Below are 19,626 nucleotides of genomic sequence, written 5' to 3'. Positions count from 1 at the left end.
CGAAGATAGACAGGAGTAGTTGTGTTAATTTTATACTCCCATATCCCAGCCACTTCTTCCTATATTTATTAAAAAAGAGAGATACTCGTCATGTCCTATAGCCCATTATATTATACTACATACTGAAGTTGGTGAAACGGCATATCAAAGTCATTTGCAATGGTACATGACGATCTCTTACGCATCAAAACCATTCGAAATGGATGCAAAATGCACATTTGCTCCTCAAGTCATAAATCTTCCACCGAAACCCTATTATTACGTCATCAAATTGGATAAAAGTAAGGTTTGGAACATTAGATAATACTGGGAGTGGTTGATCTTGCACAACTATTTCAGTGATTACAACATCCATGAATATGTACAACATAAGATACATACAGCAGAGCTGCAACAAACCATTTTCATTTCATATATGACACAATTATTCCACAGCGGAGTCACCAGATAATTTCTCATACAAGCGATAGATTAGAGTAGACTTCGACATTTGAGGCTCCCTCTCCAAAACAGCGATTATATCCTTTCGAGAAATATTTCGTGCAACTTTGGACTGCGATATGGCTGCTGGGCTCCTCCCAAATCGTCTACTGCCCCCTGAAACTCAAACCTCCAAATTGTATACCTGGTCTAGTCCACTTAAGAAAGGGAGAATGAAGCTTTGTGTACTTACCAGAAATTGAAGAGGAAGAGGAACCTCTCCTTTGAGTTTCTTGCTGCTCCTTCATACTTCTTTTTAAGCCTGATGAAGGCTTGCTGCTTGTTGCTTTACCTGTTTGTGAAGGAGAAGGAGCATCCAGGCCTTCACGCTTCTGACGAGCTTGTTCAGCCATGAGCTGCCACTTTGAGAGCACATCATCTCCCCCAACAGCAGCTCGGGCTGCAACATTTGCTGCTGTTGTTCTCATCTTGTCATCCTCTTCCTTGTTGGCCTGAATGCAAGTAAGAAAACTGAAGACAGGAAAGGGAATAATTTTTTCCAATAAGCACAAGTTTACTTCACCTAATATTACCTTGTTGGCCTTTGATCGGCCATCATCCTTGTCCTTGTCTACATCTGACCCATTGCCATCAGACTGCAATTAAAGAAAAAAGTATGAGATTGATGTAACTGAACTGCATCTTAGCTTGCAATGTATAGAGCAGAAGACCTCAGGAAAGAAGGGTTAGATAAAATATCTGAAAGATTAGTAGTTTTGACTTAATAAACCTTAATGTTCCGAGAACTCTAATTGACAAATTTGAATGCTTATCTTAATGTCATTGAACACGTTGTACTAGATCTATGGAAAGCTATGTTGCATGTGTGCGGATACGGGTACAGATACGTGTATGAGACACGGCAAATTTGCAAAAGGTAGTGTATGGGGACAAGGCTATATAAATATTTATATACACGTGTTAATGTTGAAACTAATAGTTTACATGACCTTAATATTTTTTTATACACGTGTTACGAGAGAATTAAAATTCTTATACAACACTCTTATGCTTCTTTTATTATATGGATTATAAATTGTAAAAAATGCTCTTTTTTTAACTAGCCACCTAATCAACCATTAAAAGCATAGTTTGGAACCCAAAGCGTTTCAAGAAGTGGATATGAAGTCTAGGATTTATGTCCAGAAAATGTTTGGCAAGCGTTTCTAAATTAAAACATGTATTGTTTAACTGAGTACATGCCCGAATCAATGTATCCATATATGCAACGAGTGTCCAAGGAGTTTGGGTTATCGGTACATGTCGGATACGGGAATGGCTTCAAGATAGAAGTACCCAACTAACATAGATGGAAAGCTTTGGCTGAAGTGGGACTTCAGATTTGGAAATCATGCAGGCTCAGTGCGTAAGGCAGCAACATGTATTGATACAAGGCAAAGGAAAAACAGCTCTCAGTTGAAGAGAATCTACAAGAGGATGAGCACAAGTTTGCGACTGACTCTCAAGACCAAGGATAATCCTCAGGATATTGAGGCTATAAATCATGCTGATGAAACTTTCTACATGAGCTGAGCACACCTTTGGCCTCAAAGGCTAGGTGACAGTTCGAACGCAAAGACATAGTTAACAAGCTACCACAGCTGATTCATGCAAAAATGAATAAACATGCTAAATTTTAAATCAGTTGTAAACATGAACTTAGCTATGAGGATCTTGATGATTAACAAAGGAACTGAGATTATTATAGGAAAACAAACGATCAATGAAGCACATAAAATAACGCTCGAACGCAAAATTGAAGCATAAATCCTCAAGGTGAAACTATAAAAGATAACCATGACTCCTGGTGAGCAGAGAAGCACAAGCAGAAAGAGTTGATACTGCCTGAGAAGAGTTATTTTGTACAAACTGGTGCCGAACTTATTTGGCTTTAGTCCCATAAAGAACTGCTAGCACCCTAGCACTAGGTTTATCTGTAGGTTGGACAATTAAAAGTAATCCTACTGATGGAAGTCAATAAATTGTTATATTTATGTCGATCAATGGCGGATACCTGAAAATAGAATTAGAACAAGTGAGCAACAGCATCAGGACTATGGCGACAAATACCAGCTTAAAATTTAGGCTGATACAGATCCAATTAAAACAATAACTGGGAAGAGAGAGACACAAGTCAAAACCTGTTTGAAGTGTTAAAACTAGCTTGATAGACACTATCCCTCCTTTATATATATATAATGAGAAATTGGTGCTTGTCCAAAAGGCACAAAAACTCGACATGTGCCATCTAAATACATGACATGTGTCATATTAAAAAAATAATAGTCATGTGTTTTTTTATCCTATTAAAAGATGGCATGTAGACACCTAATCACATCTTCACCTAATTAAAAGTTCTCATCAAATTAAAACTATTCATAATTAGAAAATTCTAATAATCAAATATTTGGTAATCCTAATAAAATTATTAACTATCCATAATTAAAAAGAATGTCATAATCATCTCTCTTTTATATATAATAAAATTGGTGAACTACTACTAACGACTCAAAAACATGTAATGTGCCAAAAAAAACTGCCATGTGTCTATCCCATCGGAAATTGACATGTTGACACCTAACTTCACCTAAGAATCCTAATCAAATTAAAACAATCCATAATTAGAAAATTTTCTAATGATCAAAACACAGTTGCGCGATTCCCTAGACCCCCCCTGAATTGTCGATCAATTCATGCGAACCGATTCCCGGTACATTTACGAACTGATTTCCTCCGATACACGAATTGGTTCCCCAAAATTAGCATACCTCTTACTAAGTATGAGGGGGCCAAAGTTGATTTACAAGTTTGTTTTCATGCACATGTGCTTGGATTTTTTTTATATGTTTGATAATATTATTGACAGTATTCTTTCAGTAAGTGGAAATTATCCGAAGTGAATAAGTAATTCTAGATCATGATGTTGCTAAGAAGATTGTCTCGGCCTATTAGTAGCTCTTCAGCTGAGAGAAGTTAGAATAATTATTCCTACATACATAGTGTGAAAAGGAATAGACTGAATAGTGAAAGGTCGGATAAATTAGCATTCATCCATTCAAACATTCACCTCCTGTCATTATTTTATGAGAATTACAAAGTTGGTTCATATAAAGGATGGGATATAGATCCTAATAATAATAACTTGGAGGATTTTTAAGTAAGTTGGAGGAGCTTAGATGGAATTGTTTGGACTCGGAATTAGCAGAATATGCACTTGATATTAAGGGGAAGAAAGTTGCAAAATAGAAAAAAATTTATTAAGAGGCTACCTAATATTTAATATTTTAAGTTTTACGTATTCAAAAACTATAAAAATGAAGTATTGAAGTATTTTATATGAAAAAAATATTGAAATACACAATTAGTTTTCTACTATACGTTTTGAAAAATGATAAGTGTACCCCAAAAAATACATTGTATCCTATATCGAATTTGCGTATCGAAGCAAAACTACCCCTGTCGAATCCAAAATTTCAAAGTCTCAAATTGCGTACCCAAATTCGCATGACAACCCCCTACGTACTGCGAACCATGTAACTATGGATCAAAATACTCAATAATTAGATAATCCTAAGAATACTTATCAAATTAAAACTATCCATAATATATATATATATATAATCTCTTCATATCTTGCATGGATCCCTAGGTATCATCAATGGATATAAAGTTTGGTGGATGATCCACCTAAGTTGACATAAATTCAAATATTACAAACTACACTCTAGGATCCAAAAATAAGAAACAGCCTCTTGATAAATCTAAATTTTCAAATTAGCCCATCAAAAATGAGAAATTTGCAAACAAACACTTAAGATTTAAAAGTACAAATAAAACCCTAAATCCATAAATTACAAATTATCCCTAAAAATAAAAAAAGTCCTCTAAAAAGTTTAAAAATTACAAATGGCCCATTGAAATTTTATAAACCCCTTGAAAATTTTACAACCAGCCACGTGAAAGTTTCAAAATTACAAATATCCCCAAAATTTTATAAACAGCCCTTTGAAAATTTATCCTATGAAAGTTGCAAAAATAACAAATATCCTACTGAAAATTTTTGAAACATTAACGGCAACTCTCTAAAAAATTTATAAATGACCCCTTGAAAGTTTTAAAAATTACAGCGCCCTAGAAAAAATCTGAAATAACAAATAACCCATGGAAACTTGCAAACAATCCTTTAAGATTTAGAATTTTATAAATAAACTATTGAGAAATCTGCAAATCATAAATAGCACCATAAAATTGAAAAATTATAAATTGCTCCTTTAAAATCCATAAATTACAAATAATCCGTAGAAAATCTGAAAATTATGAACAATCCTTTGAAAAGTTCAAAAATTACAAACAACCCCCTTAAAGTCTGTAAAACAAACTCCCAAAAATTTTACAACTAGCCCTTGAAAGCTTTAAAAACTAAAAATATCCACTTAAAAATTTTACAGATAACCGTTTTAAAAATTTACAACTAGCCCCCTTAAAGTTGCTGAAGTAACAAACATTGTGCTAAACCTCTCAAAATATTACAAATAACTCAAAAAATTTTACGAACCCATTGATTCCAAAATTACAAACACATTTAAAGAATTTACAAAAAGCCCCCTAAAAGATATAACTCCACAAAAACTTTACAAAACAAACCCCCAAAAACTTTACAACCACCCTTTTCAAAGTTTTGAAAATTACAAACAATCCTCAAAACTTTACAAACACCAAAAAATTCAAAAAATACAAATGATCCCCTAATTTAATATATTATATTATGATATTATAATACATTGATGAGGGAAATGTGTGAGGTTGGTTAGTATAATGGTCATGGAAAGTCTTATATCTTCAACACTAGGAGATGGTTGAACTTTCTGCTCCCCTTTTAGGGGATTAGAGGATCAAGTTTGAATGAACAAAACATGAGCGTTGATTGAAATATCGGAAAAATTGAAATATCAGATTTTTTTAATTTTGAAAAAACATATATTTTTATTTAGATTTGTAAAGGAAAATTTGATGGTTAAGCTATTTAATTTAAAATTTCAAACCTAAGATTTTAATCCATTTAAAAGAAACTGGATCACTCAAATTATCTACTTTAACTAGTAAAAAAACTATATCTTCTTCTCAAAACATAGGAAAAAGATGTGCTCATTGTCTCTTCCTTCATAAGCAGTTCATATATTAGTTAATAGACAGACTGTATGTTATAGTCTACAAAGAAATTTAATCAATCATCTCTTTTATTACACTATAGTAGCTTAGCATATTCAAGGAGCGCATAAACTAATATATATAAACCAAAGAAATCAAAATGCTCCGTGCGAGCACGTGCTTAATACTTGTTAAGTTATTAACCCGAAAAGCTTAAGCTTATTTCCACAAAAAATAGTAATATAGCACAAAAAGCTTAAGCTTATGATTGAAGATTTAGTTAGTAACTCAATGACGCCTTTTATGAAGCCTCATCTCTGACAAACATAGAAAAAGTTCACAAAAAATCTACTACATACCTTGAGTTACACTAAATCTCCAACTCATTTACTAGACTTAGCACCCTTGAAATGCAATTTTTAGAAGGCTAAATTGCTAGTAACATTGCCCATTCTCATGAATTAAAGCAGATAATTGCTAATAAATGAGTTTAAGAGGGTTTTAGGCTTTTAGCAAGCTCTAGAAAGACAAATTGCAAGTAACACCCATATTTCTCTTGAATTGAAGGGGTTAAGTGATAATTAATAACTTAAAGAGAATTTGGTGCAACTCAAGGCGTATATAAGAGTGGTGTGCAATTTACCCTTACAGAAAATTCCCCTCGAGATTTGTAAAAGTGACAGAATATCCCTTGACCTTTTAGAACTAACACTTTCTCCCCCTAGTGTTAAATTTTGTCTTGCTAGTAAGAGAGCTTAATAACAAAAATAACCCTTAAATTATTTAATTTGAGTGCATTATCCATCCACCAAACAATTCCATATGAGATTTCAGCTCTAGGCTGTTGCTACTGAAATTGAGAAGTTTGAAGCTCAATAGTGACCAAAATCAAATTGATCTAAATACTTAAAAAGAGGATTGCAATGCCAAAACTTTTGATTGCCTATTTTGCCCTCTTAATTTTAATTATTCTCAATTACATCAATTAGTTATAATTAACCACCCACTAGTTACACATAGCTTCTTATTAATAAACTATGCACTGCTTCACATTCCAAAAATCTCATTCACTATTATTATTTGATTATATTATAATAGTGCAATTGAAATTTATCCCGATCTTCACTTTGTATTTATATAATTCTAAAAATTAAGAATGACAAAAACTCATAAGTCTTACCGCTTATGCCTTAGGGCCTATGCATCGCCTTATACAGAGGATTAACACTTTACTTCTCATCTTAAACTTTTAATAGTATAACAATAGTTTGAAAAATGATCTATATTTATTATAATTGTTATAGTACTAATAATATGATTACTTTAATAGTATTACTAAAATTAAATATTTACCGTTATTTAATAATTATATTGTTAAAATAAATTATTTAATAACAATATATTAACCAAATTATGAAATTATTTATAAATTACTACACAGTTATTAATAGTATTATAATTATACTAGAATTTAATGTAATTATGTTAAAATAAAATTACAATATTACAATTATTAAAAGTATATTATATTAAATAATAATTTAATATGTTATGCTTAGTATAATAAATTATGATTAAATTATAGCACTTATCCAAATTATAATCATTATTCATACAATTCTTTATCACGATTTTATTCTACAATTTAATTTAGTTAACAAAAATTTAATTATTTAATTAAGAATTTGTATTGTTATTAAAGTCACTTTAACATGTTCCAGTTAACAAACAAAAAATGCAAAACATAAACAAAACAAGGGTGTCCACGTGCAAAGCACATGAATTCTACTAGTTATGAAAAACATTGAAACTTTCACTCTCGTAAGCTACCAACATCATTAGAGTTATCCATTAATCTCTCATTTCATAAACAGTTGAATCAAACCAGAGAGGTACCTAAACCTGGAAATCAGAACAAGGTAATGATGCCACTTTAGTTAAGATACAAAACTCTAACCATTATGAGCTTGCAAGCCAAAGGATTACCGCGGAGAGGTTGCGTTTAGACTTGATCAAGCTAATGATTTATTTCAATATTACAGGCGACCCCTAACAATGAGTAAAAGGGAGAGAACTTGTCAAAAAAACAGAGACATAGAATCCATTCATGTTGGATTTTGAGTTAAAGAAGTTGTGAGAAGAAGTCATCAAACTCAAGATACTCAATCCACATTGACGCTTTGTTTGGTATGCGGGAATCAGATCAAGTGAGATGGAATGAAGCAAAGAACGGAATGGAATGAGTGTGGGAACAGAACGCTCATTTCCAATCACATTTGGGTGTGATTAGAGAATGAGGCGTGAATTCAAATCTTATTACTTTTGATATGGGTAATTGATAATTAATTTTGGAATGTTTGGTATGTATTTTAAATTTTTCATTGCCACTTGAGTGGGAATGCCTATTTCCTACCAACTCATTAAGAAGCACATTCCCACAAATGTGGGAAAATGGACATTCTAACTTCCAAAAAGATGGTGTGTTTGGTACACCGTACACATGAATGAGAACTGCAAATGAGCAATTAATTCCCACTCATTCTCTTGTACCAAACGAGGCCTGAGAGAAACGTAGTAGAAAACTTCATGTTTGAGCACATTGTGAGCTAACAATGGGAAGAAAATATAGGACCATTGAGCGATATTTGGCCTCTGTGATGGATGTGAAGCTCATATGAACAACAGTGAAGAAAGCCATTAAAAGAAAGGAAAAAAAAAGGACAAGGGTATTGTAATTATTAATGAAGAAAATGGTCCTCATCCGATTCTTTTAGGGAATGGAAAATCTACATGGAGTGACAAAGTGCCACTTTTAAAATCTCAGGGCAATATTCTGTCACTTTATGAACCTCGGGAGAACTTTCTGTAATTTACCCTAAATCTTTAATGGGAACCCATTATTCAAGCCCTCAAAGTGCTTCTCATGGGCCATGTAACCAGCCCCAGAAAAGCAGTTCTCAGAGAGCTTCAAGAATACCATTTAAACCTCCCCATGCCCATGTGAAGGGCGCGTCAATAATGTCTCTAATGCAATGTTGTGCTGCATAACTCAACAGCTTAACCTTTTCGACCTTTTGAATAGAGTAACTTTCTACATGTGGTATCAGACTGGTCCCGGTTCAGATCTCATCATTATCAGCTTCAAAAATATTTATTTATTCCAACTTATTCCGCCTTTTCAAAACGAGTATGACAAGAGAACTTTCGATATGGATCAGAGGCCCCTTGAGAAGGGAAGCATAAAGTACTAGAACAGCAATAGACATTATTGGCCAAACAGTTCAATCTCTCCAGTAAAATAGTCTATTAACAAAATAATGAAGCAAAACATTAAAATGGGGTTTTTTATTTTTTTATTATTTCCATTTTTTATTATTTTAATTTTTTTAATTTTTAATTTTTTATTTCTATTTTTTTTTATTTTGTGTGTGCCTTTTTTTTGGTGGGGGGCAGGGGGGGTTATTAAATACTGCATAATTCTTCTATTTGTATGGAGTGGAAGTAGTGTAGAGCTGTAAAAGTCAACTAAAAGAAACAATGAAAATTAGCTTACTTCATTGACTTTTCTGTTCTTTTCTGCTTCTTCAGCCTGCTTTTTGTCCCATTCTTCCTTAGCCCTCCTATTTACCTCCAAAATATGGCGACGAACATCTGAAGTGATGACAAAACGGTGCCTCGTCTTCTCAATATCAACCCTCTTCATAAAAACAAGAACGGTGTCAGGTAAAGACAGACAGACGACATGCAACTTAGGTTTATGGATAAATGTTATTGACCTGTTTTGACAATCTTATCAAAGAATTGATAACTCCTCGCAGACGTTCCTCTACACACTGAAGAATAAGCCGAGTTAGATTATGTATAAAGATATAATGACGAGGAATATTATGAAACTTCAGTACCAATGATAAACATCGCTCCACGTCATTGCTGATTCTTTTCAAACCAGTTTTGTACACTGCCAAAAACAAAAGAAGACAGTTTCTTAAAGTTTCTGCACTGCATACTAATTAAAAAAACAAAACATAGTTGTCTTAGTTGTGAGAGATTGTAACTGATATCCGCTAGCTTTTTCTGAAGAGGGCCTTTCTGGAGAATCAACCTTTCTTCTTCTTCTTGGACAACTCTCCTAGTTGCTTCTGAAGCTCGGCTATCCTCCTTAGGGGCAGCAAGTAGCTGCTCCTCCTCTTCCTATAAATTGTGAATAAGTATATAAAGCCTCTTTCATAAAATACATGCATTGAGATCATAAAAGACAGAAAAGCAAAAGACTGAAAAAAAGAAAAGGAACAGATGGTTGGATGGAGAGATTGAAAACAAGAGGCATGTGAGGAGAAAAAATATACATCATACCCTCAAATTGACTCCGCTAACAGCTGTAACATCATTTAAATGCTCAATGCTTTGGTCATGAAATGTGCCAGATGTCTTCTGCTTTTTGCTAATTACCAAAATTCAGAAACATTTAACACAAAGTAGCTAATAATATTGAGAAAAGAAAAACAATACACAAGTCCTGTAAGAAAAATCCACCTTGCTGTAGCAGAGGAATTACTTGCAGCTTCAAGAGGCTTCTTCTGCCCAACAGAAGGTTTCTTCAGTTGTGTTTTTGTTGTAGTTCCAGCAAGAAGAGGAGACGAAATCTGAGAGAAACAATATTATACTTGGTAATGAATGAGTACATAATTTGACAAACAAGGCTAGTAAAGTATCACTTTATGACCATACCTTCCAAATTGAGAAATATCTTTTCTTTCTAATTTCATTAAGTTGAACGAAAATTTTGTGAAAACCAAAAGCAATGAATGCAAGATGTTGTTCCAAAAGTCTGAATTGTTGTTAAAAAATGATACATGAACTGTGCACCTTGTTTATGTGGTTTACAAAAGGTTCACAATCTGAACTCTCCAAGCTAAAAGAAAAAGGACTACATAAACAGCTATAAATAGCTATGCAGAAATTATCATGAACAATTTATGATTAAAATATTAGGAAACCTACTACTATTACTAACCTGTGCATTTGAATCTGCCAAGGTTGTCAGACTTCCTATACTATTCAAAGCACCGAGAGTTGGATTTCCTTGGCCAACATTTCCAGAGCCAAATGAAGAGCCATGTGGAGTAGTTAACTGAGACTTGTTTGAAGGCTCATTAGCCTGATCAACTACTTCTTGTTTTACATGAGACATTGATGGGATAGAAGTACTCCTTTGCTCTTTGCTTGCCATTGGTTGCCATGAAACTGGGAGCTGTTGTGATGAATGGCTTGTCAAAGGCCCTCCATGAAGTCTTTTGGCATCATTACCAATATTTTGTAGTTCGTATTTGGGTACATTTAATGCATTACCAGGCTGAACTGGCCCAGACTTTTTTGGAGCCATGCCTTGTGTATGTGGAGATGGCCTCATTTGTGAATCCTGATGTTGTGATCTAAGAGCAGTAGTTGCAGCACTAATAGGTGGCCTAGCATATGGATGAGAATGAAAACTACTCGAGCTTCCAGCATACATAGGAAATGATGTTTGCGGTTGTAGCAACTGTTGTTGCTGCTTGTTAATTCCTTGTATTGAGTCTATAGAAGCTTCCCTCTCTGGATTGCTAACAATCTTGCTGGTGGAATGCATTTGGGAAGCATTCATTCCTCTTCCATCAGAGTTATGTTCTGTTTCTCGGGATTTCTGACTACTGTTCTCAATGGGAGGAAATTTCGTATCCATCTGCATCTGTACTGTCGAAGCTGAGACAGGTTGGCGGGGAAGCAATGAAAATGCTCGAGAATCATGAAACTGTTGAGCTCCTCGAGATAAAAGTTGCTGCTGAGAAGCTTGATTTTGTAAGGAATATTGGTTTGGACTTGTCTGCTGATTTTTAGCTGCTTGAGCCTGAAGCTTCAGAAACAATAAAGAGAGGGTTACAAATAAGAACAAAAACCCTTAGCAACACCCATAACCTATAACTCATCCTATGACAGTTCCAGTTCCGGCACTAAAAATCTAGCATTGCAAATATGACAGTGTGAAAAGAATTGGATGTCATATAATGATTAATGTATTTACCTGCATATGAACTTTATTAACTGCTTGTCTGAGCATCTGATCCCCAACGATATTCCTGATTACTCTTAAAAAGTCCTCTTTGCTGACCTCATTAGACTAAGGGAAAATAACACAAAGTGAGGGGGGGAAGATAATAAATCAACTCCAAAGCTATAATCAAGTCCATTTACACAATTATAGCATAATTCTCAAATTTTCCCAGAAAACTCAGATTCCTGTTATCTTGTAGCAACTAAGCAGAAAGGTTTTGGTATTTGCAAAATGTATTCAGTAACTTGGAAATAATTGTCATGATTTAAGGGCAAACATCAAGGTTTAATGATTTAACCAACATGAATTTCGTCAAACTATACCATGAAACATGTTTCTTTTGTGTTTAGAGATCATTGTCTATTAAATTATTTCAGAAAACAAGTTTTTTTCCCTTTGCGAAGTTACAAGAAGAACTCAAGCCTATGACCAAACAATTTCAGGAAAGCAGCAGAGAATACAAGAACATTCATGTGGAAGAACTCTACCCTGAGTTTAGTGAATACAGACTGGAGCTGCATAGCTCTATCTTTATCAAGATGTGGGCGTACGATTGGAATCAATAGCTGGAATGGTATGCTAGGCGAACTTTTCATCCGCTTTGCTTCACTACCAGATGCAATTTGTTCTTCAACATTCAATTGCTGTTGAATATTTTGCTGCTGACTCTCAGAATGCTGTGTGCTGCTTTCCTGTTTTGGGAACGGAAGGTTAGCAGCTGCAGTTTGTTGTTCAGCATTCAATGGCTGATCAATAGTTTGCTGCTGGCTATCAGAATACTGAGTGCTGCTCTCCTGTTTTTGGATCTGGAAAGAAGTTTGACCAGAACTATTTATCTGATCTTTGTCAACAGGTTGAGCTGCACTTGTTTCTGTCTGTAACTGCTGATCAGAGTGAGAATGGTCCAGCTGCAATTGTGGCTGATCATGTTTGGTTTGGTTACTGCCTTGCTGATCCTGACCTTCGGCACTAGATAATTGTTGTGTAGATTCTGTTTGTGATGAAGGATGCTCTGACTGTGAGCCTGGTTCTTCTTTTTGCTGGATATTCTCGCTGATGTTCCCATCTTGACTGGAATTTTGCCAATGCCCAAGAAGCTGCTGTGATGCAGAACTGCCCGTTTGAGGCAACACTCCTATTGAACTTGGAATAAGATCAATGGAGTACAACTAGTTGAAAGAATTGCAAGTTGTACATTTCCTTAAAATCTTCTAGACCATAGAACAGAGGGAAACGTAAAGAAGTATCAGTCTATCAGATATCCATTAACTGCATAGATGCTACAGGACTATGAAGCTGTCCTAGTGCTAGTGAATTATAACGACGTTTTTGTGCCCTTGCGTCCTAATTTTAGTGAAATGTGTTGTGTTGTCTGTGTCATGTCACCTCCATCATTCTGATTATACTTCTAAAGAATTCATTGCTTATCAGTTGAACTTCCAAAATCATCTCAAACAATTCTCCTTGTCAGCTCCATTCTGTGCAAATTCTAGTGAATTATGTTAGGATGTTGATGTGTCCTCATTTTAGTGTGAACCGTGTTGTGTAGTTTGTGTTATGTTGCCTCGATCATTCATTCATTCTGTTTGATATTTATTAGGAATTTGTCACTTCCCAATTGAATTTTCAAAATTATCTCATAAAATTCTCCCTATCAACTCCAATTTTGGGGGAATTTGGTACATTGCAATTGTAACTGCAACAAATTGCATGCAAGAAATGTTGCATGCAACATTTGTTGCAAGAAATTAACCTCTGATCTATTGCTTGGACATTTGCTCTTTTATTGTGGTAAATGTACTTCCAAATACAATTCTAATCTTCGGTTAGTCACAAAACACATTAGATTTGTATTTTTTTCTTGTAGGAAATACATTTCCATTGCAAGTCATGTGTTCGTTTCTCTTTAAATATTTTAAAAAAAATCTACCTTTTTGAGTTAAAATAAACTAATTTGATAATGTGCCGCTAGTTTCTAATTTTTTTGGGTTAATGCAAGGGCTCACATTGGCTGCAACAAATGCTACAAGTTTTTCGTAGAAAATGTAAATACAATTACCATTTTTAATAGCCTTGTTGCAAACCAAACATTGAAATAGAAATTTGGTTTCAACCTTTACAAATGTAAATCTATTTCTTGTCAACCAAAAGCCCCTGAATTACCACTACCTTCTAATGAATGCAACAATTCTCAGCTATCTTTACCCTGTTTTTTGACATCCATCTAAAAACATTCATTCTATTATTCTCATAGTTGAATATGTTTGCCAATTTGTAAATTCTTACTCACAACGCATAATTGGTTGTATGGCCATATTGCTAGGTTTTCCCCTTAAATTTCAAGGGAATTGGATTGTGATAAATCATTGAAATTAAGTAGCAAAAAACTCTTACACCCTTGATGTTAGGTTGGGGGTGGATACCAACCTCCGGCGGCGGAGGAACTCCGACGAGCTCCAGGATGACGCAGGCGAGCTCCGGTAGTCACAGGCGAAGCCACAGGCGGCGAGGGCCAGGCGATCTTCGGCAGCACAGGCGAGCTAACCCCAACCTAGGGTTTTGGAAACAGTAGCGCTTCTCCCCCTCTCCTCCGATCTTTCTTCTCTGGCGGCGGCGAAAACGCCCAAATCGCAGCAGCGATTTAATCTCCAGCTTTCATTGTGTTTGAAGGGGGATTATAGTATAGAGAGAGAATTAAAGAGGGGGTTTATATTGGGGTTATTCATTTATTCTCAAGTGAGAATTGAAAGGGTTCATACCCTTTAATTATTAACACTGTAGCTACAGTGTTTATTTGAGAAATCTCAGTTTTTGAGATCTACTCCTAAATTGTAATTTCTTGTTTGATTAATAAGAAATTGACTGTGTGGCTCCCGAGGACGTAAGCAGTTGCCGAACCTCGTTAAATCTTGTGTACTGTTCTCTATTCTGCGTTTCTGTTGCATTAGGGATTTCGGCGTCAAATTCCCAACAACTGGTATCAGAACGTGAAACTATCTAGAGAAAGTCAGATTCAAGTGGGAGCCATGGCCGCAGATGAGGCAAAAATGAGACTTGAGAAATTTGATGGAACAGATTTCGGATTCTGAAAAATGCAGATAGAGGATTATTTGTATCAGAAAAATCTGTATCAACCACTATCGGGGAAGAAGCCAGATTCTATGAAGGAAGAAGAGTGGAACCTTCTAGATAGACAAGCCCTCGGAGTTATCAGATTGACGTTGACTCGCAATGTTGCGTTCAACATAGCGAAGGAGAAGACCACGGCAGGTCTTATGGCAGCACTCTCAAACATGTATGAGAAGCCATCAGCCGCGAACAAAGTTCATTTGATGCGGCGGTTATTCAATCTGAAAATGGCGGAAGGCGCGTCAGTAGCACAACACCTCAATGAACTTAATACGGTTACAACCCAATTGAGTTCAGTTGAGATTGAGTTTGATGAAGAAGTTCGGGTGTTGATATTGTTGTCTTCCTTACCAGAGAGTTGGAACGCTACAGTCACAGCTGTGAGTAGCTCATCGGGAAAGAAAAAGTTGAAGTTCGGCGACGTTCGTGATTTGGTTCTCAGTGAGGAGATCCGACGGAGAGAGACGGGTGAAGCTATAACCTCTTCAGTATTGCATACAGAGTCAAGAGGTAGAAATTCAACCAGAGGAAACGGACGAGGAAAATCAAACTTCAGAGGTAGATCAAAGGACAGGAGGTCCAAATCAAGGAATCCGAGCAACAGCTCGAAGGCTATCGAGTGTTGGAATTGTGGAAAGACCGGGCATTATAAGAATCAGTGCAAGAATGCACAGAAGGAGAAGGAGGCGAAGGCAGAGGTGAATGTCATCTCCACCTCAGGTGGAGACGACGCATTGATATGCTCTTTGGAAAGCAAGGAGGAATCTTGGGTGTTAGATTCAGGAGCGTCGTTCCATGCTACCTCTCAGAAAGAATTCTTCGAGAAGTATACCCCCGAAAATCTTAGATACGTATATCTTGGTGATGATCAATCATGTGCTATTGTGGGTAAAGGCGTGGTAAAAATTAAGTTGAACGGGTCAGTATGAGAACTGAAGGATGTCAGGCATATTCCCGACCTGAGAAAGAATTTAATATCCGTAGGCCAGTTGGTTCCCGAAGGATATACCACGACCTTCCATGGAGATGATTAGAAGATCTCAAAGAGCGCAATGACGATTGCCCGAGACAGAAAGACTGGTACCCTATATATGACAGCAGGTGCACGTTATTCGATCTCAGTTGCAGTAGGCAATGAGACTTCAAAACTGTGGCACCAGAGACTCGGTCATATGAGTGAGAAGGGGATGAAAATCATGCACACAAAGGGAAAACTTCCAGGACTGCAGTCAGTGGAGATGGATATGTGTGAAGAATGTATACTTGAAAAGCAGAAGAGATTCAGCTTTCAGACAAGTGGCAGAACCCCTAGGAAGCAGAAGCTAGAGCTCGTTCACTCAGATGTTTGGGGACCAACCATCACTGCGTCGATTGGTGGAAAACACTACTTCGTGACTTTTACCGATGATCACTCTCGGAAAGTGTGGGTCTACTTTCTGAAGCATAAGTCAGAAGTATTTGAGGCTTTCAGGAGATGGAAAGCTATGGTCGAAAATGAGACCGGTCTAAGAATAAAGAAGCTCAGGACCGACAATGGCGGTGAGTATGAAGACACCGGATTCAAGAAGTTCTGCTATGAGCACGGGATCAAAATGGAAAGAACCGTGCCCGGTACGCCTCAGCAAAATGGTGTAGCTGAGCGGATGAACCGAACATTGACAGAGAGAGCCAGAAGCATTCGGGTACAGTCAGGCCTACCGAAGCAGTTCTGGCCAGAAGCGGTCAACACAGCAGCTTACTTGATCAACCGAGGTCCATCGGTTCCATTGGAGCACAGAATACCAGAGGAGGTATGGTGCGGAAAGGAGGTAAAACTCTCACATCTAAAAGTTTTCGGTTGTGTAGCTTACGTGCATATTAGTGATCAAGGCAGGAATAAGCTTGATCCCAAGTCAAAGAAATGCACTTTCATCGGCTATGGTGAAGATGAGTTCGGCTACCGCATTTGGGACAACGAAAACAAGAAGGTGATCAGGAGCAGAGATGTGATATTCAACGAGAAGGTGATGTACAAGAACATGCACAAGACAGATGACTCAGAGAGCGAGTCAATATTTATAGATGCAGATGATGTCCCGAGTAACCTCTCGGAAGAACCCAACGCAGAGGGTCATCAGCAAGAAGAGCCTGTTGGACAAGATGGTGCGGATGAGCCCGACGCACCAGCTCCGATATTAAGAAGATCTTCTCGTCCTCCTGTACCCAACAGGAGATATATGAACTATCTGTTGCTGACAGATGGTGGGAAGCCTGAAAGCTTTGATGAAGCTTGTCAGTGTGGAGATGCGAGCAAGTGGGAGTTTGTCATGAAAGATGAGATGAAGTCTCTCATCTCAAACCAGACGTGGGAACTAGCTGAGTTGCCTACGGGTAAGAAGACACTCCGCAACAAATGGGTGTACCGGGTGAAAGAGGAGCAAGATGGTTCCAGAAGATATAAAGCCCGGCTAGTTGTCAAAGGTTTCCAGCAGAAGGAAGGAATTGACTACACCGATATTTTTGCTCCCATGGTGAAGCTAAATACTATCAGGACCGTGATGAGTATTATAGCAATTGAAGATCTTCATCTCGAGCAGTTAGACGTGAAGACGACGTTTCTTCACGGAGATCTAGAAAAGGAGATATACATGCACCAGCCAGAAGGTTTCTCAGAAGAAAAGAAGAAGAACCTGGTGTGCAGACTCAAAAAGAACTTGTATGGCCTGAAACAAGCCCCAAGACAGTGGTACAAGAAGTTTGACGGCTTCATGCACAAAGAAGGTTTCCAGAAGTGCAACGCCGACCACTATTGCTACTTCAAAAGATATCAGTCCAGCTATATCATTCTACTGCTGTATGTTGATGATATGTTGGTTGCAGGAACAGATATGAAAGATATCAAGAGTTTGAAGCAGCAGCTGTCAAAGGAGTTTGACATGAAGGACTTGGGTCCAGCGAAGAAGATTCTTGGAATGCAAATCACGAGAGATAAGAAGAGAGGTCTCTTGCAGTTATCTCAGACGGAGTACATCAACCGTGTTTTGCAGAGATTTAACATGGGCAACGCCAAGCCTGTGAGCACACCCTTGGCCAGCCATTTTCGTCTGTCAAAGGATCAGTCTCCTCAATCAGAAGAAGAAAAAGAGAGTATGGCTCAGGTTCCTTACGCCTCAGCTGTCGGAAACTTGATGTACGCAATGGACTGTACGCGACCAGATATTGGCCATGCAGTGGGAGTGGTCAGCCGGTTTATGTCGAATCCAGAAAAAGCTCATTGGGAAGCGGTCAAGTGGATTCTGAGATATCTACGAGGCACCACACAGAAGTGTTTGCACTTTGGTAAGGGAGAAGTAGAAGTGTAAGGGTACGTAGATGCAGACTTCGGCGGCGAAGTTGATCACCGAAGAAACACCACCGGCTATGTATTCACCGTCGGAACTACAGATTGTTACCTTATCCACTACAGAAGCTGAGTATGTTGCAGTGACTGAAGCCAGTAAAGAGATGATATGGCTTCAGGGTTTGTTAACAGAGCTAGGATTCAAACAGGAAAAGAATGTTTTGCACAGTGATAGCCAGAGTGCGATACACTTGGCGAAGAATTCAGCATTTCATTCTAAAACGAAGCATATTGCGCTTCGGTATCACTTCATCAGATCCCTGTTGGAAGATGACGTGTTGAAACTGGAAAAGATTCCAGGAAGTAAGAATCCAGCAGACATGTTAACCAAGACGGTGACTGTTCAGAAACTGGAGTTGTGCACAACTTCAGTTGGCCTTCATGCATAGATAATGAGGACGGAGCCACACAGGAAAGAAGCTTGATGAGATAGCCTGATTGACGTTGGTTTGGTCTCCAAGTGGGAGATTGTTAGGTTGGGGGTGGATACCAACCTCCGGCGGCGGAGGAGCTCCGACGAGCTCCAGGATGTCGCCTAGGGTTTTGGAAACTGTAGCGCTTCTCCCCCTCTCCTCCGATCTTTCTTCTCTGGCGGCGGCGAAAACGCCCAAATCGCAGCAGCGATTTAATCTCCAGCTTTCATTGTGTTTGAAGGGGGGTTATAGTAGAGAGAGAATTAAAGAGGGGGTTTATATTGGGGTTATTCATTTATTCTCAAGTGAGAATTGAAAGGGTTCATACCCTTTAATTATAAACACTGTAGCTACAGTGTTTATTTGAGAAATCTCAGTTTTTGAGATCTGCTCCTAAATTGTAATTTCTTGTTTGATTAATAAGAAATTGACTGTGTGGCTCCCGAGGACGTAGGCAGTTGTCGAACCTCGTTAAATCTTGTGTACTGTTCTCTATTCTGCGTTTCTGTTGCATTAGGGATTTCGGCGTCAAATTCCCAACAGTTGATTCTTCTCATATCTCCGCAAAAGTTATATGTGAAAATATTTTATTCATACACTTTGTTGTTAGCCAGCCTGCTCCCTCCCCCAAAAACCATTCTTGTCTCTTCTCGTGTCCTGAGGTGTATTTCCATGATATGATGCTATATCAGCTGGCATGATAAGAAAAGAGATCATTTTGAAAGTTAAATGTGCTGAAAATTAGGAATCAAATCAAGAGTTGCTACCAACATCCAGAATATTTCAATATTCTTTTCTTGTGCAATTATTTGGACGCTATCTACGCTATCTGGGAGGTCAATCAATTAGAACTAACAAGTAATGAGGGGAAATGAACTGGATAAGATTTTATTAGAACTAAAATTGGAATAATTTTTAAGGTGTTATTCGATTACATTTGTATCAGATTCGAAACTGTTATCCCATTAATTATCTCGCCTATATAAGTA

The 19,626-nt window shown here is 37.1% G+C and overlaps 1 protein-coding gene across 2 annotated transcripts in view; it reads right to left on the bottom strand.

Annotated features, from left to right (window-relative positions):
• The window catches only part of LOC109851289 (transcription initiation factor TFIID subunit 4b-like), a 25,278-nt gene continuing 5,877 nt past the window's right edge, over positions 226 to 19,626 (bottom strand). Inside the window, exons 2-13 of one of the 2 annotated variants that reach the window (XM_020421348.1) lie at positions 12,205 to 12,851; positions 11,687 to 11,782; positions 10,643 to 11,518; positions 10,162 to 10,271; positions 9,982 to 10,069; positions 9,684 to 9,819; positions 9,531 to 9,586; positions 9,405 to 9,461; positions 9,182 to 9,325; positions 1,014 to 1,076; positions 674 to 932; positions 226 to 597 (exon numbers count right to left, since the gene is read on the bottom strand). In XM_020421348.1, coding sequence (XP_020276937.1) covers positions 425 to 597; positions 674 to 932; positions 1,014 to 1,076; positions 9,182 to 9,325; positions 9,405 to 9,461; positions 9,531 to 9,586; positions 9,684 to 9,819; positions 9,982 to 10,069; positions 10,162 to 10,271; positions 10,643 to 11,518; positions 11,687 to 11,782; positions 12,205 to 12,851 — 2,705 coding nt within the window. In that variant the 3' untranslated portion in view covers positions 226 to 424. The remainder of the gene's footprint in view (positions 598 to 673; positions 933 to 1,013; positions 1,077 to 9,181; positions 9,326 to 9,404; positions 9,462 to 9,530; positions 9,587 to 9,683; positions 9,820 to 9,981; positions 10,070 to 10,161; positions 10,272 to 10,642; positions 11,519 to 11,686; positions 11,783 to 12,204; positions 12,852 to 19,626) is intronic. The other variant, XM_020421349.1, reaches the window with a different exon arrangement.

The sequence above is a fragment of the Asparagus officinalis genome, chromosome 8 (genome assembly GCF_001876935.1).
Source record: "Asparagus officinalis chromosome 8, Aspof.V1, whole genome shotgun sequence".
NCBI lineage: Eukaryota > Viridiplantae > Streptophyta > Magnoliopsida > Asparagales > Asparagaceae > Asparagus > Asparagus officinalis.
The sequence above is the reverse complement of the archived record's forward strand: the minus strand, read 5'-3'. Positions and strand labels throughout refer to the sequence as shown.